This window comes from Malaya genurostris, chromosome 2, assembly GCF_030247185.1.
Source record: "Malaya genurostris strain Urasoe2022 chromosome 2, Malgen_1.1, whole genome shotgun sequence".
NCBI lineage: Eukaryota > Metazoa > Arthropoda > Insecta > Diptera > Culicidae > Malaya > Malaya genurostris.
Window position 1 is genome coordinate 112676185 of NC_080571.1, and position 26279 is coordinate 112702463.

At 36.1% G+C, this 26279-nt stretch overlaps 2 protein-coding genes across 7 annotated transcripts in view; one reads left to right on the forward strand and one right to left on the reverse strand.

Annotated features, from left to right (window-relative positions):
- LOC131427964 (flotillin-2) overlaps nucleotides 1-26279 on the reverse strand; it is a 475383-nt gene that overhangs the window by 407984 nt on the left and 41120 nt on the right. The gene's annotated exons all lie outside the window — the stretch shown is intronic.
- On the forward strand, nucleotides 7566-9902 carry LOC131427971 (glucose dehydrogenase [FAD, quinone]-like). The gene is made up of 3 exons (XM_058591588.1): nucleotides 7566-7840; nucleotides 7905-8126; nucleotides 8186-9902. Exons 1-3 carry the CDS (start codon nucleotides 7711-7713, stop codon nucleotides 9694-9696), a joined length of 1863 nt encoding a protein of 620 aa, XP_058447571.1. The 5' UTR covers nucleotides 7566-7710; the 3' UTR covers nucleotides 9697-9902.

A 26279-nucleotide genomic window follows, 5' to 3' on the forward strand; every position in this document is an offset into this window, starting at 1 on the left:
CTAATTATATAGTAACCTTAGGAACAATTTCTTGACAACGTTTCGTGATAGATTAAAGTCGAATGAATTGGAACAGTGGTTGAATGTTCGGCACATGCTGGCAAAAGGCTCGTTATACCCATAATTAGTTCTAGCATAGGGGGTCCTAAGAAAAGAATAATTTCTAAGATTACGGCGATGGATATCAATTTGTAAATGCTGTAAGGGCTCGAAGCAGTCTCTTCTTGATTGGAGGAGATCAGCCTCAAAAGTAGCTTTGCTGACATCGCGACGGACAGATCGAGGTCAATCAGTGGCATGATAACTTGGAAGGTACCAAGGTTTCTTCAAGGAAGCCGACGCAGAGCAAATCGAACAAATTTTCGTTGAATTTCTTCAATGCGTTGCATATCGTTTTGATAGTACGGTGACCAGACAACCGAGGCGTTAACCTTGCATAATTTCCCTAGACTTGAACCTAATCAAGAACGTCTACAATACTTCAACATGACGCATCGCATCTTTGATCGATTTGAAGAACTTTTACGCTGGTAGACGTGATGATGTAAACAAAATTACATAGTGCCATGAATGTAACATAATATTTCAGATAAAACTGTGTAACTATTCAAAATCTTAAAGGATATCAGCTATAGTATCATAAATCGATCTTTTCTAAAATTAGGGAAGTTTCCACAGCGTGAATTTTTCTTAAAATTGTTTGTTCAATGCAACTGACTAGAATCAGTTTCGACTCACTGAATTCCTAAATATGAAAAACAGTGCTGGAGCACGGTATATTACACAACAGGCATTTGGTTGATTCTACGATGGCTCTGACAAACTTAACCTTTGAATCAACTGTTATGATAATTAAGATACATGCAACCAAACTAACAAAATCGCGTGAATACATCACGAAAAATACAAAACTTAGCCACAGCGACCTGAATCACTCGACAACGGTAGAACCACGGTTGTAGGGAAGTAAATTAAACACGGAAGTACCTTAGGCACTGGCATGACAGTACATCAGTGCCTTTGCAGTTGTTCATGGTCCGATTAGCGCATCGTTAGCCGCAGTTCTCGATCTATGTTGTCGGTATGAGGGCTAGTGTACAATTTGTCTAACACATCGTTTTCGTGCATCTAAATAAATTGATTTGTTTCTTGTTACTGTTCCTAAATGGAGCATCGCGAGCTAATCGATCATGATCACATCTAAAATTACACGAGTTTGTTGGTTATTACTTACTCTGGTTCACAGAAACCAAGTTATCAAGTTTTAAGTAGTTCAGCAGTTCGTACTTTTTATGGTGTGTTGGTATCGATAGCTACCGAGCACAAATCATCAAAAGCGTAACTATTATCTGTGCCAGAAGAAATAGTGCACGATATATTTTTTTGCCGGAGATATCTAGGTTTTTCTCACGTGGCATGACCGTAACAATGCTTCGAGAGAACGAAGTATGATCATTATTCTGAAATGAGTTTTATGTACGTGAAGAGCTTTTAAGCCACAGTCTTCTGAAAGCACGAAAAAGGACTAATCCTTATCATTTGAATTTATCGTGAAATAAAAAACTATTAAGATTTTTACTACCAAGTGGACATAAAAACTGTTATCAAGCGATTTGCTATTATAAATTACATTAAAAATGAACATTTATTTTGTACGTGATAGACATAGCGGTTTGCGAAGAACAAAAATGTCGTTGACTACAACGAACGAGGTTCAATGAGAGCAACTACAAAACAAAATTACGAAATATTGGTTTATTTATTCAAGAGAAATTCCACTCTACATCGGTGTCAGTTCAAAATCGTACCTGCTCTACCAGCAATATACGTTACACCCAGCATAACATCAAACTCCCGGTAAAAGTCCGTGTTTAGAGGTGCGGCTCACACTGTTTGCTCAGAGTTGTTTAACCACCAAAATCTAAACCCTGACAAGATGGTCAAAAAGTCGGAAATCGATTAAGAGAATGTTCAAGAGCAACCATGAGAAATAATTGCTCTAGAAGAATTATGACACTGTAGTTGCCAAACTTGGAAGATAGAAATGGGAAAATAACGTCACGATGATGGACACTCCTGGTGCCGTTCTAATTAAACATGAGCGGGTGATTATGAAGTCATAACCCGCGGGAAAACCAACGAACTACTCAAAGCAGTTGTCACGAAGAATTCGAGAAATTTGGCATCGTCCGTTTCATCAGTATCAAACATATTATAATAATGCTAACAAATTAAATAGTAGAAATGAAAATTTGCGAAAAAGTTATCGCAGACACAGGATTAGAAATAGTCAAATCCAAAAAGTCTGCAATTCAATGTCTGGTAAAAAGCTGTGTGAATCAGACGATGAGTGGACTGTTATTTTGTGGGAACGATGCTCCATTTAATTGGCAGAATGATTGCCCCGGATAGAAAATGGTACGAGTTTGAATCTCGTCTAAGCAGTAATTTATATTTGAATTATAAGACATTCGATACCAAAAACATGCCTAAATACTTACTAGGGTCAAATATTTCAGTACAATACAACATGCCTCACAGTATTGCTATTCCAAGTGACCATATGCAAAGTACAATTCATAAATACCAATATATAACAAAATGAACAATCCGATGCCAGTTCAGCATTGAAGTAACTTTTACTCGTAAAACTGGTTCGAATCGAGTTGAATTTTATGCTTCTATTAATCATGGGTTAAACAGAGTAGGGGTGTGTCCTCGGAAATGAAACACTTGTCATGTTGTATTTGTTTATTTAGCTAGAGATGTTGAAGTTTTAGTACCATATAATTTATTCCCATGTTGAGGGTAGGTATATTGATACAAAAAATGATATTTTCCAAAGGTCCTCTAGCAATTATCTGAAGAAAGGGAAGTAAGTTTCGTACTCAGTGATTAGAGTTAAATTCTCCCATTTAATAATTTTAATAGTAATATAATAAAAATTGTATCACTCGAGTTCCATTTTTTTTTCTCGCGCAAGACGAGTGTTCCACACATTTCGCAAAATCATGTTATTATTTTCATTGTAGGATTGTTGAGCAATTTAAAAATGATCCTTATCTTTTTTCGTAAGTTTTAAATTGGTTTTAAGTTTGAAGAGTGTTGTTGAACGCGAACTAAAACTACTAAAAGCTCAATTGAAAAATGAGTGATAAAAATTTACATTTTTGGCAAATTTGTGCCTGTATTTAGAAAATGTAATCCTTATTTATCATTCCAATCTAAAGTGTTTATATAATCTTTTCAAGTCGATAATATTACTTTCAATCTTGTATTGTTTATACACCTTTGAATCAAATCCTAAAATACCAATTTTATGGCGAATACAGACAGATATTTTTCCCGAAAAGTATAGGTAGATTTTCATTGAAATCTTTTAACAGCTATATCCTAATCATAAATTAAAAATCTTTTGGATTAACTGTCGATCTAACGTTATCTAATGCTACATATATAATATATATATATATATATATATATATATATATATATATATATATATATATATATATATATATATATATATATATATATATATATATATATATATATATATATATATATATATATATATATATATATATATATATATAGGTGTGTATTTCATAGTTTAAGAAAACTAGTTTACAGAAAAGTATAAAAAAGAAACGAAAGAGGAAATATTATTGCTACACCTACTCTACGGAAAAATAAGGACTCATTAGACTCTTCCACAGATGACATGACTGCCATTGAGACAATTTTGAATAAAATTATATCAACACATGGTTAATCTCTTATAAAAGATATCATTGTGAAGCGGATCGTTCAATCACGGTAACGATCGACTGACAAGAGAAATAAAAACTACAAGAAAAAACTTTTCGCTTGCATTTCAAACAATCTCATTGAAACATATTTTTTTCATTAAAAATTGATTTCAGATTTATTCGGGTTGATCACAAAATCTTGCTTCAGCGAAACTAAAACATACTAATTCAAGTTGTATAAAGAGACCCTGTTTAAAAATGGACACAGTGTCAAAACGAACTAAAAATAATGAGAAAATTAATATACACATTACGAACTGTTTCTTGGTTGATTATTTTTTGCTAAATTATTTATTTCAATAAGAAAAAAATTTTACTTAGTCCACTGGGACTAAAAAAAATTCTTCTTAAAAGAATCGATTCACAAAATTTCTCCACTACTTAGCTTGGTTGATGGAATTTTTTTCGAACGCAGAAGTGGAGTTCCGAAGAAAATCATTTCTCTTGCGAAGCGATGATGGACTTGGAAGCACTGTTTGTTATTACTTGAAGTTTCGACAACTAATTATATAAAATCTATAAAATTATCTACTCGAATCGATGCGTATAAAAACTAAAAAAGAGATATCAAACAATGTTTCAAACTTGTGGAACTGTAAATTTTCAAAGCCCAACCACTGTTTGAACGGTTGTATCTTCCGTATCCATAGAAAACGAAATCGTAGTCCTACGCAGTGCTGAAAAAACATCTGAATTTCGATAATCGATATTTTTAGACAAAAAAAATCATCAACATTAACAACTCACTGCAGAAAAGTTCACTACAGATTTTTGCAAACCCGATTCTGGCTGAAACTAATCTTACATGACAAAAAACAATCAGTTGTGAAAAATGGTGAACATTCTGCTCGATGACATTTAAGAAAAAATACATGATGAATAAATTCGCATATGAACACAAATTGAAGCTTTCTGAAAATGTTCAGTTCGCGTGGGGTGAAACATGCTGAATCGCAGAAGTAGCAGAAATGCAGATTATCGCCAATTCAAATGCGCCATTCAAACACTGCGCATGTTATGTGTTATGTGCGACATGCAAAATGTTGCACTCCTGTCACCTATATAAATCAAATTTATACTAAAGAGCGTTTTATTGGGTTTAATCTAAACAGTGTAGCGTCATCAACCAGCTGAAATGAAAACAGCCATTCGTCGCTATAACTATTTGAAGTTTGGAAAAAAAATATTGTTCGTATTGCCCACCCAAATATCACAGTCATTATTTCTCAGTAGAAATTCAGTTTCAAATTTGTTCAGTAGAGATTTTTTGAATAAATTTTTAGAGATATTTCTATTGGTGAAATTTTCGGAAGTGATTTTTTCAGTCACTGATTTTTTTCTGAAAAACTCTTGGCTGATTTTTCACAAGTGATAATGAAATAAACTTTTTTCACAATAGTTTGGGTCCCGGCTCATTGCTCCATTCCAGGCAATGAAAGAACCAATAGTTTAGCCAAACGTGGTGCTATTGAGAATGAAATTTATGAGAGACCGATAGCTTTCAACGACTCTCGGGGTAAAAATGATCTGGGTCGGTGGATGCACTCAATTATTCCTAAAATATCGACAAAAGCATGGTTCAGGGGACTGGATGTGAGTAGGGACTTCATTCGTGTGATGTCCAGACTCATGTCCAATCACTACACGTTAGATGCACATCTCCTTCGAATTGGACTTTCCGAGACTAATCATTGTGCTTGTGGCGAAGGTTATCGAGATATTGATCATGTCGTTTGGACATGCGTGGAGTATCGTGATGTCAGATCTCAACTAATAATTTCCTTGCGTACCCAAGGTAGACTATCCAATGTCCCAGTTCGCGACATTTTTGCTTGTCGTGACCTTCCTTACATGAAACTTCTTTATCATTTTATTAAGTCCATTGAAGTTCCAATTTAAATTCTATTTTATGTTAGACTGTTTTCTCTTCCATGAGTTCAACCAATAGCCAGCTATCTTACATTGAATAAAAGTGAAGAACTGATACAAACAAACCTGAAATAGTTATAAGATCATGTACAAAATAAATGTATTTTATTTAATGTACACTAAGGTCTCTTTTTACACGGTATTTTTTCGCACGGTTTTTTTATACACGGCTTTTTTTACACGGATTCCGGAATGAACACGGTTTCTTTAAACAGAAGGCATGAGCCATTCAGATTAATTTGCATATCGTTCAACGTGTTTCCTGAGTGTTCTAATTTTAATTTGTCAATGTGTTTTATCAAGTATGACTAGACCTTCGCGTAACCTCAGGCTGGTTTTTATATTTCCGTTTTTATTGTGAAAAAACAGTTACATTTTATCAAAAACAAAACAAACAAATACTCATATCTACGGTTTTTGGAATTATTACGTCAAATTTTCCACGCGGTTCCTTTTTGCACGGTTTCCGCAATTAGCACGGTTTTATTTTACACGGAATTTTTAACACGGTACGTAACCCCCGTGTAAAAAGAGACCTTAGTGTAATTTGAAATAGCAACTCGCTTGATAAAAACAGTGTTTAGATTAATTAATGTATACCAACATACTAATATGATTTTCGAAATGTATTAGGTTTAAAGTACAATGTATTGTGGATGCAACGGCGAAGAAAAACTTATGTATATTGCCTATGAAATAAACGTATTTATGGAAAAAAATGAAATAAACTTTTTCTGATCATAATTTGAACTGCACTGCCTACGTTCACAATTAATTTAAATACTAATTAGTGCTAATGGGCATAAAATTTCATTTGTGCATTTGGTCGAGCACTAAAAAAAAAACAAAAAACGTACACTACAAAAACCAACGGATTCGTTTTATTTAGGATAAAATCTCCCAAAATTTTGCAGAAGCAACATTTTTACTGATTGACAAAACAAATCTATAACGAAGTACGATCATACTTTCAGTAGTTTTTATCAGAATTTCAACCATTTTGCATAATCCTGATCGATTTGAAAATTCAATTCGTGTTAGATTTAATGTGAATAAGATATAAACTATCAAAATACTACTACCTGTTTCAATATCAAAACTAGCTCACCAGTTCACGCTCACTAGAGTATACACCAATTTATGTCGGATAACTGATGCATACATTTATTCAGATCAAGAATGATGGTAACGATTCGACAACAAATGTCGCGATATCATTTGAGACTTGAAGATAAACAAAAGAAGCATGGATTAGATCTTAGTTAACTAGATACCGGTTTCTGGATTATTGTCTGCATTGGACGCACAATGCCAAGTGAGAAGCGAGAGGGTCAGAACATATATGTTTAACCCTTCTGTCGAAAGTGTCGTAAGATCATTAGTTTGTTGTAGCATTAAAGAATGAGCACGTGTTTTGTTTCGATAACAAACAATTGTAAAGGCAAAAATTAAAAAAAATCAAAAGTTCATTAAGTTATTTCAATCTGCAAAAAGAAGTGTTCCTAAATTATTCTAGGGTAAAATAGCATTCAAGTAGCAAAAGTAAATAATGATCGGAGTACCGGAGAAAGAACTCAACACCATTTCTCAACACTGTGTGAATAAGTTCGATGATAAAACAACACCACAGAATAAATAAACACTTATATGCTCCGGAGTAGCGACACTAGAACTCCACACGCACCCCACGCATTCGAGCTTTCGATATCGCGCCTTCTCTCGAAACCAGATGATGGACGAAAGCAGCTCTCTTGGATCGGATTTACAGCACGAATCACAACATCTAACCTACGTAGAGCAAGAAAACCGTTGAATTAGCCGCCGTCAAACTGGATTTAACGAACATAAAAAGCCGACAACGAAAAATCGAATCGTTCCTGTTTTGCAAAAAAAAACAGAACACGGCTGAATTCCAACTAATAAATTTACAAAAAAGAATAGAACGTCCGATAGTCGACGATCGGAAGCGATGTTGAACACAAGAGAAGCCAGACGTTGTTGGCAGACACGAAAAGTGGTAGTGTTTTGGTTGGTTTTGACAGTCGTGCTGAATGGCAAAAATGGTTTCTGCTGGGATAATGGTTTTGAGAATTATGATAGTGTGTTACATTTTTTTAATGTCTTGAATAAAAATGGAATATGACTGACTAAATGCCATTTTAGGCCGTTTGTTGAAAACATACGATTTTGTGATCGTTGGTGGCGGAAATGCAGGTGCCGTATTAGCCAGCCGTTTATCAGAGATTCCCCAGTGGAATATTCTTCTGATCGAAGCAGGAGGTCGAGATAATTTGTTGTCGGATGTACCACTGTTTGCCGCCTATTTACAATCTACCGCTCTTAACTGGAACTTTCGAGCGGAAAAACAGAACGGTTACTGCGAAGGTTAGTAAATTTGATTGGAAATCTGTCCCTAAGCGGTTTTAATTTTGCTTCCTTTGTAGGAATCGAACATTTCCGCTGTGCAATGCCCAAAGGCAAAGGACTCGGCGGAAGCACCATAATCAATTACATGATTTACAATCGGGGAAATTCTGCTGATTTTGACGGCTGGGAGGCGGCAGGCAACGAGGGTTGGTCCTACCGGGAGGTGCTGCCATACTTTAAAAAATCGGAACACGTCACATTTAAGGACACCAACCAAACACCGAAGCGAGGAAAGAAGGGGCCAGTCAATGTAGAATATGTCCCGTATCGTTCTTCACTCGTGCACGCATTCGTGGAAGCAAATAAACAACTGGGTCGAAACATAGTAGATTATAACGGTGATTCGCAAATCGGCGTCGATTATCTTCAAGCAACGATCCGCCGTGGTCGAAGAGTTACTTCAGCATCGGCATATTTGAATTCGGTTTCAACGAGACCGAATCTCACCATATTAACAAATGCGAGAGCGACGCGTGTGATAATTAATCCAGACACAAAAACAGCGAGCGGGGTTGAATATTTATGGCAAAAGCGAAAGTACACTGCCCGAGTTCGTAAGGAAGTAATTTTGTCTGCAGGTTCATTTCAGTCTCCGCAACTTCTGATGCTTTCGGGTATCGGACCAAAGCAACATTTGGAAGAACATGGAATACGAGTTTTGGTCGACTTGCCCGTCGGTAAAACAATGCACGATCATCTTGCTCTTCTTTCGCTGACGTTTCTGACAAATACAACCAAGCAATCGTTTGATACCGACCGATTGGGTATTCCAGAGGCAACGGATTATTTCAAATTTGGCAAAGGAGTGCTCACTGTTCCAGGTGCTCTGGAAGCGTTGGCGTTTATTAAGTCGAATGTTTCCAACGATGTGCGTGATGTTCCCGACGTGGAACTGTTATTCATTGGTGGTTCTCCTGCTTCCGATCACGGAACGGGGGCGCTACGCGGCAACGCATGGAAACAGGAAATATATGATACGGTGTATAAACCCCACGAAGGAAAGGATCAATTCACAATCGCGGTGATGCTTTTCCATCCAAAATCGAAGGGATACATACGTTTGAAAGATGGTAATCCGTTACACTGGCCATTGATCTATTCTAATCTTCTCGATGACCGGGAGGATATCAAGACGATGATCGAAGGTATAAAGGAAACTCTTCGAATTATTGATACACCGGTCATGAAAGCAATTGGGGCTCGCATAATTGACACCCCGTTACCCACATGTGCAATGCATCGTTTCGGTACCGATGACTACTGGGAATGTTTGATACGATCGTTGGCCACTACACTGCACCACCAAATCAGTACCTGTCGAATGGGTCCGCCAAGTGACCCGGAAGCCGTTGTATCGCCCAAACTGCGTGTGTACGGTGTCAAACGATTAAGAGTAGTCGACGCAAGCATAATGCCCTCCACCATAACGGGGCACACGCAAGCTGCGGTTTATATGATTGCTGAAAAAGCTTCCGACATAATCAAAGATCGCTGGAATTGGGGACAGAAGCTGAACCTGCAGGATTAATTCGGAAGAACGGAAGTGATCTGATATGGACCGGTAGAAACCGTTTCATGATGCGTTCGTGACATACATTGATCTCGAGTCTCGAATCCATTACGCAAAACAATAGATTATCTACAGTTGCATTTACAATCATATATTGAATACTAAATCAGTCTTCTAATTCTTTGACATACATTGATCTCGAGTCTCGAATCCATTACGCAAAACAATATATTATCTACAGTTGCATTTACAATCATATATTGAATACTAAATCAGTCTTCTAATTCTTTGTTAGAAATACTTTATAACAAGTACAATAAATGATAATTTTTATTAAAAGCCTCTTTAGTTATTAGGTGTAGAAGACCGTTTCCAGCGTATTGTAAAGGATGATGCCACGAATGGATTACAGTCTATATGTGTTCTATTACATTGCGAATTTCAACATGTACCAACAAAACAAGTATCATCCGCGAAAAATTCATTTCTTTTATTAAATATGAAAAAATACCCTACCTACCTGTGAATGGACGATTATTTGAATGAGTGACTCAAACGGCCAAAACATGATGATTTTTACGTTAAAGGCTGGAAGCGTTTCGTAAGGCCAACATTTGTTGAAGGATTTTTAGTGTATTAAAATCCGTATCAGACACAAGAAACGTAAAATTGTGATTTCCGCAAAAATCCGTCGAGTCCGGTAAGCTGGCCAAATCTAAGCCAAAATAAAATAATCCTGTTCCGGTTCTGATTAAGAAACCATTTGAATAATTGAGAACTGGAGATTCTGCATCAGCTGTATTATAGCAATGAGGTAGAGACAGGTGAGGCAAACATAGTTCTTTCGAATTAATGAAATCAACTTCACTACTTCAGTAAACCAAGTAATTATGACACTCTTCTAACTAGTTTTGATTACCAACGCTAGTTAACCATGTAGTCGGCACCACCTGTTTATACCACATTGCATTGTGGTCCGAAACGGACCACATTGCATTGTGGTCCGAAACGGACCACAATTGCGCACAATTTGGCTGAACTAAGAAATATATGAAAACTTTTCATATGAGCTACCAGTAAAATATTATGATTGTTATTTCATCAAAAACGTATCGATAAAAATGTATCCTATGCGGTTCCCGAATGGTCATCATGTAAGCAAAAAGTTAAGAGAAAATTGGAAGGATATTATTTTTTTTAACTTATTTAAATTAGTCTTAAAATACCTTCAAAAAACTACAGCCGAAAGTAGATTTTTTGCTGGAGAATTTTATCTAATTTATTATTAGATAAAATTCTCCAGTCAACCAGTCAAGTATTAATTTAATAAAATCCTTAAAATTTTTACTTATATTATGACCTTTCAGGAACCGCGCAGGATACATTTTTATCGATCTGGCATCTAATGAATATTGGTATAGGTATAGGTATAGGTATAGGTTGACTAGTTTTTGATAAAAAAAACAATCATAATAATTTACTGGTAGCTCATATGAAAAATCTTAGTTCAGCCAAATTGTGCGCAATAATTAGTGTAACAACTCTTTTGAACATTTAGGGGTTACCTATGTTTGTGCACAAACATAGGATAACCCCTAAATGACCATACCTGCATCGGCCAGAATAAGCCGAAAACAACGTTTTCGTTCGGCACGTCAGGAAAGACGTGGTACTTCGGTACCAAGTATATAAGTGTTTTGCAAATAGCATTAACTTTACGTCTGCTTAGCGGTTCAAGTTGAACTGTTTAAGTTTGCAATAAGCAGTTCAATTTGAACTGCTCTGCACTGACGAGTCTAAGACGAAACGTAAAGAAAAGTAACTCTTTTGAAGACAACTTTTCCATATAACGTTTCACAAAAAACTTAGAACAAAAAACGTGCTTAATCCACCTATCAGTGAGATGATACCTTTTTTTTATCAATCCGCATGTGTTTTTTTCATGAATATTCTTCGGTTTTCATGACATTATTTTAATGACCGTCGTTTTAAGCTGCAATTTGACATTTTGATCACTCATTACTCTATCTAAAAAGGTTACAATCGATTAAACTTTTCATGATATGTCGAAGTGAGTTCCACTTTAGAATTTACGGTAATTTAAGGTACTTCCAGAGCCGGTATTCAGGAATCAGTATAAACCAAACCGATTCGACGAATAAATTGCAATAGTTTTGAGTCCAACTTTCAAGCTTTTCGGGATTATCATCTTCTATATCGGTTTGAATTTTAAAAATTCATCCTCCTGTAATTCCAGAATCGGAAGTCAGCATTGAATAAAATTAATTAATTTTGTGTGGGACTATAAGATTATTTTAATTTGAATTTTTTTCTGAAATTCGGAATTCGAAAATCGGTGTAGCCGAAGTCAGACAAATTCACCTGATTAGTTTACATTTGTTTCAATATGTTTAAAAATCAGTATAGACATCTTTGAGAAATCGTAGTACGAGTTGAATTGTTGGGTGCCTTCCGAATCGAAAACTGAATACCACTAAAACTGAAACAAGTTTATTTGGTTGTCGACTATTCAAATCAGCAAATCTTAGATGATTCTTGGATATCATTTGAATCTTAGATCGGTTCAGCCATCTACGAGGAAAATAAGTTACACAATTTTAATTTCGTTTCACATATCATCCTGTAGTTCCGGAACCAGAAGTCGGATCCAAACATAATTCAGGAACCTTGTTTAGGAGCATACGAATTTTCATATGAATCTGAGTTTGTAGAAAACGGTTGAGTCATCTTCGAAAATAAGGTAAAAAATTGAGTGCAATTATTTGTCACATACGCATTTGCTGATCTCGACGAACTGATTCAAATGGTATATGGGTGTTTTGTTCTTCCAGCATTTATTGCTGTAAGCAGTTTAAATCAATATAATTATGAAATTGTTCAGAATTCGGAAGTACTGCCATCTTTCCAATATGTCATATTCGAACGATTATGCTGCCAAAAACGAACCGTGCTAAAATTGGTCCGAGGCAAAATGTCATGAAAAATAATGCTCTTCACAGTCTTTTTGGTACTTAGAAACTATTGTATGTAACAGTATAAAAAATCGTGTTTTACGTTGCTCCCAAGCCTTTCTTTGCCATACAGCGCTCAGAACTTCTACTGCTGGAATATGGGGGAAAAGTCGCTTACACAAAAAATTCGATATCTCCGTTAAAAATGGACGGATTTTAACAATCTATGGCTTGTTGGATAGCTATTACCGTGCGGAATCTAAGTCTGAAAACATATTCTGTTTTCAAGGTCAATTGTGACAGATACTGTCAAAAAACTGAAAATTTTGACATAAAACTTCGTATAACTCAAAAAGTAAACATCCGATCTCAAAACCATTCAATAGCGTTCTGGGTGACGGGGAGACCTTTCATTTGCGACTAGTTTGATCAAAATCGGTCCAGCCATCTCTGAGATCTTGACCTCTTAGTTGACAACACACATACAAACACACACACATACACACACACACAGACATTTGCTCAGTTCGTCGAGCTGAATCGATTGGTATATGACATTCGGCCCTCCGGGCCTCGGAAAATTTTTCGAAAGTTTGAGCGAATTCTATACCTATTTTTTATATATATAAAAAAAAGGTAAAAAGTGTTTTTTTTAGGAACCACCCTACTTTTACTTGGGAAAATTTATGTCACTCGATCAAATAGAAGCTAGAAAGGTGCTTTTTCAGCAAAGTTGCTCAAAAAAGAATTTCCTACAACTTTATTGTACAATGAAATCGTTTTACGATTTTAAAGTTCAATTAAGAATTTTAGATTCAGATTTCAATCTAAATAAGGAACACCCTGATAACTTTCCACATCAAAAGGAGCGCCATTTGATTACAATTGGTATTATAGACCAGATTAGGTGCATTGGTATTATAGACCAGATTAGGCGCTAACTGACAACGCAAAAAGTTCTTTTTGAAATAAGCTTTACTACAGCCAAGGGAAGCAAAACGGATTCGTTTTTTGGCTCCGAGTACAAGAATTAGCGTCAGCCTCTGGTAATGAAAGGGCAGACAACCAAGCGGATTTGAACGCCAATATCTTTCATTTTTACTTTGCTCAAAAAAAGGTTATGAGTAACGTAATAGTAACGCGATAATATGTGCAAGAGAAGAAAAAACACACTCGATTTCCTCAGAGATCGCAAGACCAATTTTCACAAACTTAGATTCAAATGAAAGGTCTTTTTTCCATACAAAGATTAATGCGACTACTGATTCTGGAATTACAAGCCGATTTTCTAAAACATAAATTAAAGGTATTTCGGTCACATAAATTAATGCAGAATTTTATCCAGATCCGGTTTTCAGAATTACAGTTTGAAGTGTGTTTTAAATTGCAACCCGTCATTTAGAGTAACAATGCAAAAAGTGGAAAACTTTTTCTAAATTTAGCACAAATAGTTTCAATTTGTTGGTTATTTGAGTTGCTGATAGAACGAATTTCGGTTATGCCCGTTCCCAGCTTCCGGTTCTGGAAGTATCGGAAAAATGGTTCAAAACTAACTTTTTTGCTCACATCGACTTGACCGATTTTCATAAGCTTAGACTCAAATGATTTTGTCATATGATCCCATAGACTACAATGAGTCATCACGAATTTATCACGATCAGACTTCCGGTTCACAAGATACAGGGTGAAGTGTCCTGAAAGTCTAAAACCGTCATTTGAATCAACAATACCAAATCGAAAAAAACCGTTTAAATTTGGCTCGAAACTGTATGCAAAGTGAAAAGTTTATGCATATATAAACATTCTTGTTCCTATTCAAAATGCATAGAAAAGTCTTTTGGGGAATCCCTTAGTTATATTTATGCAAATATGTATGAAATTAGGAAGACATTATCCCATCACTAAGTGGATGAAAACAGGTTTTTTATTAAAAATTAATTTTCAGTGGATGAAAACAGATTTTTATTAAATTAATTTTTTAATGTGATTTCAGGATAATTGTATGTTTCGGCAAAATGACCCTTTCGAAAAAAAACCATTCAACAAAATGGATTTTGGAGAAATGGCCCCAATCTACATATATAATTATAATCTGAATATCGATTTCGAAGTGAAGTGCATGAAGCGCGACAATATTTACGAAGAGGAAACGATCGCCTTTGAAGACTTACATATATGTATGTTTTTTTAAACTTGTTCTGAGTAAATCTTGTCCTAAACATATGCACTCAATGATGCACTTCTTAACAGGAAAGCGTCATTTCTTCGAGGACAGAAAGTGGACGCCTTCGTATTTCACCTGTTAAGAAGTGCATAATTAATTTGGATAATAGGAAAAAAAACTCTGGCTCAATACTAGATACCCGTGGCTTTAAAAACAAAATTTTGAAAAACAATTCGAAACCTTAATCACGTGAACCCGTTTATACGCAGTGTATCATTTTTCTCCTATCCGCCAGGAAGGTTAAATCAGCCGAACCAGAGGTAAAGGAATGTCGGCATACATAATAACAAAAAAAAAACTGTTTTTTTGTGATCTTGCCTTCATTTCAATGAATAACTTAAATAACATTTCGATGGTTTGATCCGCTTGAGTTTCGATGTACGTTAACTGCATTCCACTTTGTTCCGATATTACATGAAAACAAGCTGAAAACGCCTAACATTATATCATCAGTAGCGGTTATTCGCCTTAACGTCACGTACCTCATGTAGCACGACTATTCGCTCTATGGTCATCAACGTGCCATAAAATTACAAGTGGTTCAACCAGCACACGATAGGAGAGGCTGTCGTATTAGTGAATATAGTGTATTCCAAGTGTGAAAATTATTCATGATAAGTCTCGTGTCGACGGTTCAAACGCTGGTCCGACAAGCCAGTTATCGTATGATCGTGATCCACGACCTGGGTGGATTATTATTGTCAAAAAAAAAACTGTTTCAGCACTAGTTAGGCAATAGCTTTGCACCCTTAGTAGTGACTGCGAAATTTGTTTAAACAGGACAGCTTAAAAGTGTGAGACGGGCTCAAAATAAATGTAATCAATGATCTTTTATTTAAATTCTGGCGTACACTTTATCAAAACGAAAAACAAAATTGATTTCACTTTGACTTAATGGATTTACTCTTGATTTTAATCTTACAGTCCTTTACATAAGAATTCGGAATTATATATTATATTATATTATATTATATTATATTATATTATATTATATTATATTATATTATATTATATTATATTATATTATATTATATTATATTATATTATATTATATTATATTATATTATTTTTTTTTTATTCAATAGTATAATATATATTTTTAGGCACACTGCTTAAGCTCTAAGATGCCAAGGGTATTTCCTAATCTTAATTAACGACTAACTTAAAACTAGAATAGTATCATTAGATTATGTCGTCTAGAATTTTTGGAAAAAGCTTTTAGCTGGCGTTCGGCAGTGGTCGGTGAATTGAATATTGCATGACTTCCAGTTGGTGCTATCTATGGCCGCTTCCTTTCAGTTCGTGTGGGTCCGCGGGATTATTATATTATATTATATTATATTATATTATATTATATTATATTATATTATATTATATTATATTATATTATATTATATTATATATCGGAAGCTCCTTTCCCCCTAGAAAAATTTATTTAAAAAATCGGCTCAATTGGCCACATAAAGCTTGTACGCAAATAGGACTGAAAAAATATCTTTTAAATAAACAAAAAAAAAAAAAATATATATATATATATATATATATATATATATATATATATATATATATATATATATATATATATATATATATATATATATAATTTTTTTTTGTAAGTAGTCACTTGCTTCAGTGCAGCAGTCCCTTGCTTTAGTGCAACACTGGACCCTTGATAAATTTTGCTTCTATGAGCTTCTGTTTTAAATCAACACACAGACGTTCCTAGGCTATGGTGCCCACTTGGTCACTGTTTTTCTTGTGCTGATTCTAACAGATTTTATAAAATTGTTGTTATGATATGTGCTCATGCTTGTATTTTATGGATTTGGTTGGAGTTCAATAATAATAATAATTATAATAATAATAACAAGAATAATAATAATAATAATAATAATAATAATAATAATTATTATTATTATTATTATTATTATTATTATTATTATTATTATTATTATTATTATTATTATTATTATTATAATTATAATATTTATTGTACCCTTTTAAGGTGCCAATCTGGAGTTACAAGGTTCCAAACTTTCCATACCGGACGAACTAGGCTATGGTGCCCAAATGAACACCAGGAACGAAGGAGGAAACCCTCGTAAGCCAAGCGACAGATTACTTTAATTATCTAGAAATGATTGGTCTACTCACACTAACTTTTCTAATCTGCTCTGATCGTTTCAATCTTTTTCGATGTATTTTTCGCATAGTGGGATATGAATGATGATTGATAATTGAGTGTAGCATTGGTGAGGAACTGAGTGAAAGTAACGAATGTCAGAGAAAGTACCAAGCGTTCTACAGATCTACATTTAACATGCAATCAAACTACTAGGTGTGCAGACTTTGGACGACGTTGTCCACGCTGTTTGCGGCTCCCAGAGGTGACAAAGAGGACATGATTCCATTCTCCTTTCTAAGCCAAAGGATCAGGGGAGATTTGATTAGTAAGTTTTCATTTCACAGATCAGTGGGCAGTATCCGTTCTGTCATAATCATAGCAATGTGCGGAGGGATATAAGCAGTTTTTTTTTCTTCGAGAAATATTTTGAGTATTTTAATTAATCGTAATTCCGTGCTGAGAATGAGTAAAGAAAAAAAGAGAGGAAGAAACAAGGTATAGTCGAAAGGAAAGCTACAAAATGTTTTACAATCGACAACATTGCGGTCATTAACAAGAATTACATGTATCTCGCATGGACATACTAGGTGTTGATGGATGAAATGGTTCACGTAAACCGTATTATCCCAGAAACACACATCTAACACTCTCAATTACAAGGTGTCATCTGTGTCAAAGTTGGATAAATTTAGGTACATTCAAACCTTCCCCGATCTTAGAATGTATTTACACCTGACCGAATCAGTTTCGTCGTCATTGCAATGTGCATGACATCAGTACCAGTACCGAGCCGGATCGGAAAGGTTTGAAAGTTTCTTAGCGGTCAATTTACTCTTATTCCTGATAATAATAGTCCTCCTTTTTCGAATTAAATTCACGAGCTCAGGACGAATGTGATATATTAACATTCACCCCAACTGCATCAAGTTAATCCAACTTGGTGACCAATTACAGGCATAAGAATGCTTGAAACCACAAGTAGCAGTATTAGTCATATCCACTCAATGATCGATCCAGAGAGCATAGCAATTTTCATTTCAATTTTCCCACCTCCATCCGCCAAGCGGGGGTACACACCCTGTAGCTCATCATCCAAAGCTTAGGGAATATTCTTTTGCTAGAAATAATTAATAAAGTAACGATTGTACCAATGAAATGAGTGTTTGCATATTTTTGGTACAAAAGATGAAGTGGTTTTATGCCTTATGGAAACGTAGTAGAAGTTGATGATAACTTATTCCCAGACGGCTCCACCGAAAACAGAGATGTCTATCTCCTCTGTGTGACGAAGAGCAAGCAAAATTTCTCCCCTCGCACTGACAACTTCAACGAGAGCTCTTCTCTTTCACATTTATACACCACTGTTGTGTAAAGTGTACACGCATCATGAGAGCGTTTGTTTATTTCCTTTTACCTCTTCCACTGAATCGCACCAAAGTGCTAGAGCATTAGCTAATAAATTCTCCGAGGTGGATGCAGATACTTTCACATAGGTGTACACGCTGGTGAGCACTCTGCTGTATGGTTTTCGTAGATGAAGCGTGGACACGCAAAATCAGCAAAATAAAACAATTTATCGTAAAATTTTCGGTTTTCCTTGCAAATTTTTCATAGCAAGGCCAGATCTACTCTCTATTAATTGAAGTTCACAGAAGTGTTCGCTCGCCATCACGCGCCAGTGGTCACTTGGGTGTATTTAGACGAGAGCGCGTGTGAGCGATTCATGCGAAGAGAATGTGTTTCACTCGCGCCAGCTGCTTTAACCTCAAGCACACACTCAAATGCTGTCTATTCGACACTGAGAAGAAGTGCGCTTTCCTCTTTGTGCGGTGCTTCGTTTTTTTCATCCTCGGTGTGGCAAAAATCTGACTCTAGCGTTTATCACTCTGGTGAAATGCCATCTCTGACCGAAAATAAAGATTTATGAATATACGACCCTTGTATAAATACACAACACATCACACAGAACGAAACAACGTTATCTTTCAGGTAAATTTGCTGTGAATTGTTCAACAAATGGAAACGGAAAAAAGCGATTGTCATCGTAGAGTACTCGAGAGTCACAATGCAAATCCGAAGGAAAATGTGTGGCGTTCAGCGACAAATTCCACATTGAAATACATAAACTAGTCACCAACATACGCAGTACAACATCTGATTGCATTTTATTTCTTTACAATTCTTTACAGTGACTGATTCGCGAAAGCCGTTACTTTACGGGACATTTCTCATTTCACCTGTATCCAATCTTGATGCATGAAGATCATCCAATGAATGTATGCAATCGGTAAATAAACACGTAGACTATTACCAGGAAAGGAAACAAGAGTAACATAAAGAAAGGAAAAATGGTTACGCTCTCTCAAAACTAAACGCGTTCTTCTATCGAAATCTTCGTACCGTCGAGCTGTAAATCCATTACTCGGCAATGTTCGCCGAGCGTTGTCCAAACTCCCCATTAGTAAACAACAACAAAAAATTATATGGAACATATAACCGTCACCATAGGTTGTTTGAACTAAAAACTCGGAAGCAAACCGCGCCTCCCACTTTGAACAACCTCTACACCAACGAGAAGTAATCTTTATGCATAAGTACGCACATAAGTACATAGCGCCCGCTGAGAAAACACTGCAAAAGTGGCTTTGCTGTTCGGAATAGACACGGAAGGGCGGATTGGTTGAAACAATGTAATCATGATTATCATACCAGTATGACAAGTACCGCCCTACTAATCAAACTTTGTCATGTGCCAATGAGGGTGAAGATGTTTCAATCCGCTACAATTAGCATTCTTTCGTTAGTGGTGAATAATTTTGTAGCACGCTTAGGTAAAAACAATGCAAACAAATTAATAATTACAATTTTTGTGAATACATGGTTCGCTTCCATAATTATTTCGGTTTATTTGAATACTGCGTGTTACGTTGACAAAGCAAGCTCAATACTCTTCAGTACCTAACTTCCAAAATCCTATTTAAGCTGTTCCTTTTGGGCTCGCGCACACAACCATCAATTCTACCGTGTGCTTAAAATAAAAGCAAGGTCCATTGACTGCGCCTAAAAAAAAAATACCACTTTTGAAAAGACACTCCGTTTGACGATTTGATTGACACCAAATTAAAGACCCGGCTGAATCCACATTTATTGCTCTTCTTCTTATGGGTAGAGAGATCGGGTGTTATTTGCAGTGCTATCACAGGAATGAGTTACCGTGGTCAAGGTCGGTCAAGATTAGCCGAGATCCACTATTGTACAGAGATCTCCCTGTACGTCTATCGAAAGCTAGATTTACATCAATTATCATCGTGTTTTGTTTTATCTCAAACCGTGACTTAGAAATAACTCCTTCATTTCCACAGTTTCGTTAGGACTAGGGCTTACTAAACCTGTTTTAGGTTGTATGTTGAAATTTCAACTTCGCAGCAAAAAAATCATTTATCAAAATTTCATAGCATTGTTTATTTCGAAAATTAAAACACGAATCCTCACAGCGTGAAAGTTCAACTATCATGCATGATGAAAATTGTCTAGTCACACATGGAAATTACACCGTTCATTTCAATTTGCGGCCTGTTTGTTCTATACTTCAAGATATGCGAAGCAAAATTTAGCAGCCAACGACTTGTGTTTAAATACATCAAAGAGAGTATCGTTCTTTAATGAGAAATGCATTCAGAAGGTCAATTGCCCATAGGACCATCCTTGAATCATGAACCACCGAATCGGCAACTTGGCTGACCGATATTTAATATCTATCAGTGTATGACACCTAAAGGGGTTCCTTTTCTACATTTTTACGTAGTCTATGGATAACCCTACCAACAGAACGTGACATCTTCTGAAGCCGGTTTTATTACATCTTCCTTTCTCTGGTGGAATTACTGTCATATTGCCCGCTCAAAATGAGATCTTCGATTTTTTTACAAAATGACACTTTAGTGACCAACCGATATTCCGATGCAGAAATTTACAATAGTAAACATTAATGTGATAAAATGCAATCCGAAGGAATTTTTGAATTTTGTACGTCCTTCAATTCGGGATACACTACTAAAGCATAGGGCAAGAAGTAGCGCACACCGACGACAAGTGCACATCACCATTAAACGAAGATGAAATAGCAAAGAAAGGTGAGAAAGGTTGTTCACCCTCTGGGGCGAACGATTGCGGCGATTAAGCATAATTATGGACATATATTGATTAGGCAGATTTTTCTTACCCTACACTGTTTTTCAACACGACAGAATTTCAACCGTAAAGAAATTCTTGTCCCTTTAATGCAGTACTTAATTTGTGCTCATAACAGGAATTAATTTAGTTTTTTTGAAATTATCGGCAGTTGCACATCTTGCACACAAAAACGGCAGTAGAAAACAAGAAATCAAAAGAGTTTGAACTCATTTAGCCAAAAGGTTTGCTGTTTTGTTTTGCGACATAAGTATATTTTTCTGACAGTTCCCGCGAGATTCATGTGCCATGCGTCAAAGTTAAAATTGATCAGTTTGGTTTTCATGAATAAAGGACTATTCACACATTTCAGTTCCGTGACGGTTCAGTGAAAGTGCCTTCAGTGCGCCGTCAGTGTTCTTTTTTATCGGTACCCTTCCGTTCCGTTTCCGTGCTGTTTCCGTTCCGGCACAGCCAATGCAATGACATACCGACTTCAGTGAAAATGAAAAATATCGGTGACGACGAATTTGAGTTTGCCGGACGGACGCGACACTGACGGCGAGCTGCACTGAAACGGCATTGTGCCGGATAGGTGTGAATGCGCGCATAGAAAACGAATGAAATAATATCAGTATCCGTGCACGGTGTTGTGCCGGCACTGAACCGGACCGGATATGTGTGAATATTCCTTAACGCGTAAATTATTTGCAGTGTGTACCGTAAAAGAATATTGTGATTATATCCAACAGTTGTAATCGCCATAAGACTCTAGAGTTAGCACCTGTCGCTTGGTCACCTTTTTACTTTCGAGACATTGAACGCCTTGAATCAATCCAACGCAAATTCATCCGTTTTGCACTTCGTCGTCTTCCGTGGAGAGACCCATTAGACCTTCCGAGCTACAAAGATCGTTGCAAGCTGATTGAATTAGATTTGCTCTCTGTTCGACGTAACGTATGTAAGGTCATTTTTGTCGTAGAATTACTACAAGCTCGTATAGACTGTTCAGATCTTCTACAATTGTTACACTTATGTCGTTTTTTCATTGATTCCACTCGCTCGGTGCCAGTGTTTTGCCCTGACAGTTGATCAATGAAACGGTTTTGTAAAGTTTAATTTGCACGCTTGCTTCTCTTGTCGTTTTTCATTCAGAACACTCGTGGAGTGTTTTGCTCGATTCGTGCACTTTTCGTGCAGCCGGGCAATCAAAACAGGTGCACTATGTTTTACGGGTGCAAAATAGTTGCCCGCGAATTGCCCCGAAAGTGCATTTTTTTCGTGCGGTGCAAATTAATGAAACACAGTGCACCTGTTTTGATTGCCCGACTGCACGAAAAGTGCACGAATCGAGCAAAACACTCCACGAGTGTTCTCAATGAAAAACGACATTAGATATTAATCGCTGTACTCTTCGTTTCTACCCATTTCTTAGAAAACCCTCATCTAGAACTAACTACGGTTATTACGAACCTTTGACTAGTATGTGTCGCCTATTTGATAATTGCTCCAATGTATTTGACCTTCATCATTCTCGTAATATTCTAAAAAAGCTGTTTCTCAGTTATCTGTCTCGATAGGTTCTAGTAACTAGAATACTATATTAAGTATTAGTTTTCTCTCATGATTGTATGATTTCTAAGTTTTAGTTTTAAGTTATTCTGTATCATTTGGATCATTGTAATCTGTTGATGCAAAAGATGAGGAGGTTTTATGCCTTTTGGAGAAAGTTTTAGCTAAACCAGCTTCACTGGGTTTATCCCTACTCCACAATAAACAATAAAGTTCTTTTATTTTTACAAATTTTTCAAGTCATGCAGAATACAGCTGGACCTGAAACATAAGCCAGGTAGGCCATTGAAAAGTTCGAGAAGTGAAAAATATAGATCCGTTCTCCATCGCGGAAATCGTCGACACTAATTTTTGAGTGGAGAGCAACCAGACCCTAATCAGCAGCAACACCATCGCAAAAACTCGGGTTGGCCGTACAATGCATAGAGCACTGGTCTTGCATGCCAGTTGTCGTATGTTCGAGCCCCGACCTGGAAGGATATTTGGTACCAGTACTACAAGGAATGAGAAATCTCGAGACTCTCACAGAAAAGACGTGAATAGTTTCAAATCGTGTATATTTTTATTGAGAACAAGCCTCTAGATGGTCCAATACCATCTTGGTTTATGTGGATAAACCAGCAACGATTGATGTTTCGGAAACTAATAATAAACGTGTCATTACTGAAATACGTCTTCAAATGCTTGAAAAAGTGGTAGAAAATTGGACCTCCAGAATCACCTTTATGAAGAATAGTCGCGGCGCCCATATGCCCATATCATATTTAAAAATTAAATGCCAAGGAATTACCTACCAAATGAAAAAATGGCCATTTTATAATTACAAATTTAAAATCGGCAGGCTCTTAAAAAAACACCCTTTGTAAGTCTTGTTTCGTTAGTAGTTGAAATAAAAGAAAAGTTTCTAACAAGTAAAATTTTCTAACAAGAGAAATAGTTTAGACATGATATGTTGATCGGTTATCGACGTATCGTTAAAATAGGATGATGCAACATGCTACACTGCATGCGTAACCATGTACTGAGAGACGATTTTGGCGAATAAATAAAGACGCGTTTCGGTACATTAGACTATCCGCTAAAATTGTATGATTTGATTAGTTAGACTAGTGTTTGAATAAGAACCAATCGTGTCAGACGAGTTCTAGTTTTCATCAAGCTATGGAAAAAGACGCACCAACACATTCATGCATAAAAGCAACGGTGAAATTGTATGATTTGCGGTACGGATTGGTCCACCATCCCCCGTATTCTCCAGATCTGACTCCCAACGACTATTAGCTATTTCCAAGCCTGAAAAGGTTACTCTAGGGAAAGAAATTTTGGTCGAATGCTGAGGTCATTGTAGAAACAGAAGCCTATTTTGAATGCCTTGACAAATCTTTTTAAAGGGCATCAAAGCAAAGATAACCAAGAATTAGCGATGCATCCCGATAAATATACTGTTTGGTGCGGACTATAAGCTAGTAGAATCATCGGTCCTTATTCCTTTAAAAATGAGGAAGGACGTCGCATTACCGTGAATGGAAATCGATACAGAACATCAATGAATTTTCGTTGCCAAATCTTCAAGATATGGATGTGGGCGAAATGTGGTTTCAACAGGATGGTGCCACTTGTCATACTGCGGCCAAAACAATCGACTTATTGAAAGGACATCTCAACGATAAAATTATTTCGAGGAGTGGACCGTTGGATTAGTCTCCGCGTTCGTGTAATTTGACGCCACTCGATAATTTTTGTAGAGATAAGTGAAGTCATTGATTTATGTGGATAAACTAGTAACGATTGATGCTTTGGAAACCAATATTTAACGTGTCATTACTGAAATACGTCTTCAAATGCTTGAAAAAGTGGTTGAAAATTGGACCTCGAGAACCTTTGAGAAAAAAAAGTCGTCGAGCCCATATGTTCTAAATCATATTTAAATGTTAAATGCCAAGAAATTATCTACCAAATAAAAAAAAAATGGTGGTTTCACAAAATTGGCATGTGTTTTATTTAAATTTGAACACGCGTGCAGCGCACGTAACCATGTTCTGAGAGGCGATTTTGGCGAATAATTAAAGACGCGTTTCGGTACATTAGACTGTCCGCTAAAATCGTATGATTTGATTAGTTAGACTATTTCTAGGGCACTACAGTAAGTCTTCCGTTTAAAGGGGCAAACTTTACACAATTACTGACATGGAAACCATAATGGCTGCCAATATTGAACCATCAGATGGATGACATTTCTTAAAATCAAACTCGATTAATTAACCCTTTCGCAAGCTTTGCGCTTTTTGTATCGATGATGGTTTAAGCTACCAATTCCAATATCCTCAATATAATTCAACATATTACATTTCAGATCTATAAAGCGTAATATTTTAAAGAATCGACGTATCAGGTCGTCAAATGGTGAGATAACTAAGTGCTCACAACTTCCTATACCGTGTCCCCCGTGTGTTTATGACGACATTTGGACAATAGAGCGGTGCATACTGAGTACTATCGCCTTCTGCGTTAGTAGCAGAATGAGAGAATGGGAATTGGTACCCACGTAATAAATCATTTGAAATGGGAAAATTATTTAAAATCCTTCAAATAGGTCAAGTACATCGGCTTAACGTCCTATTGCTGAAGTGTAGTAAACCCTTCAATGTGGTTTCAAATTGACGGTAATTTATTCAGTCTGTACCATTCCTTGCAATATTCATAGATTAGCATTTTTCATCTCATCCGGCGCATAAAACAAAATACGTCTTATGAGTAAGAGTTACTCAGACGTATTTCGCTGTTTGGATATAAGTTATCATTCTATTCCTATTATTAGTATTTTATGTAGGAGTGTCCACAAGAAAAATATTAAGATGTGTGGAGCGTCTTCCTGTAATGTTTGAATCCATTTGATGCAAGCATTGCAATTAGTCGGGGCTGGTTGATGGAACACGATATATCTCTCTCGATATACGAATTGGGTCATCGGAATTCGATTGAGTGCTGGACTTATTTCTGTACATCGCTGCCAACAAGTGGGACTTGGGATAGGTTGAACACACACAACATTATCTTAGCGATTCAACATATCTAGTGTGATTCAAACGGTTCAAGAGTGGTGATGCCGATACTGACGACAAAGCTTTATACGAAAAGACATTACTCTGGCTTGAAAACACAAGGTTTCATGAAGCAATGAAAATTTGATGCCGCACGAATTCAAACCGACAGATATCGAGTAGCGGTGTTGCCATTCTGAAAGTTTCTTGGAACGGCATACCAAGAAGTCGTTTGGACATCCTGCTATCATTGAAAACTGGATCGATTATGATAACTGCGAAAAACAAACATACGTTACCAAAACTCAGCCTCCGGAGGAGCCTGAGAAATTTGAAGAATTAAAATACTCCATAATTAAAAAATGAATAAAATACATTTGCCATTTTTATTTATTTAGTTAAGTTAATGTGTTTGATTGACGTTTCAATTCGATGATTTTCACAAGCTCACAATTTTTTAAGGAACTTCTCATGAATAGTAATATTACAGTAATCCC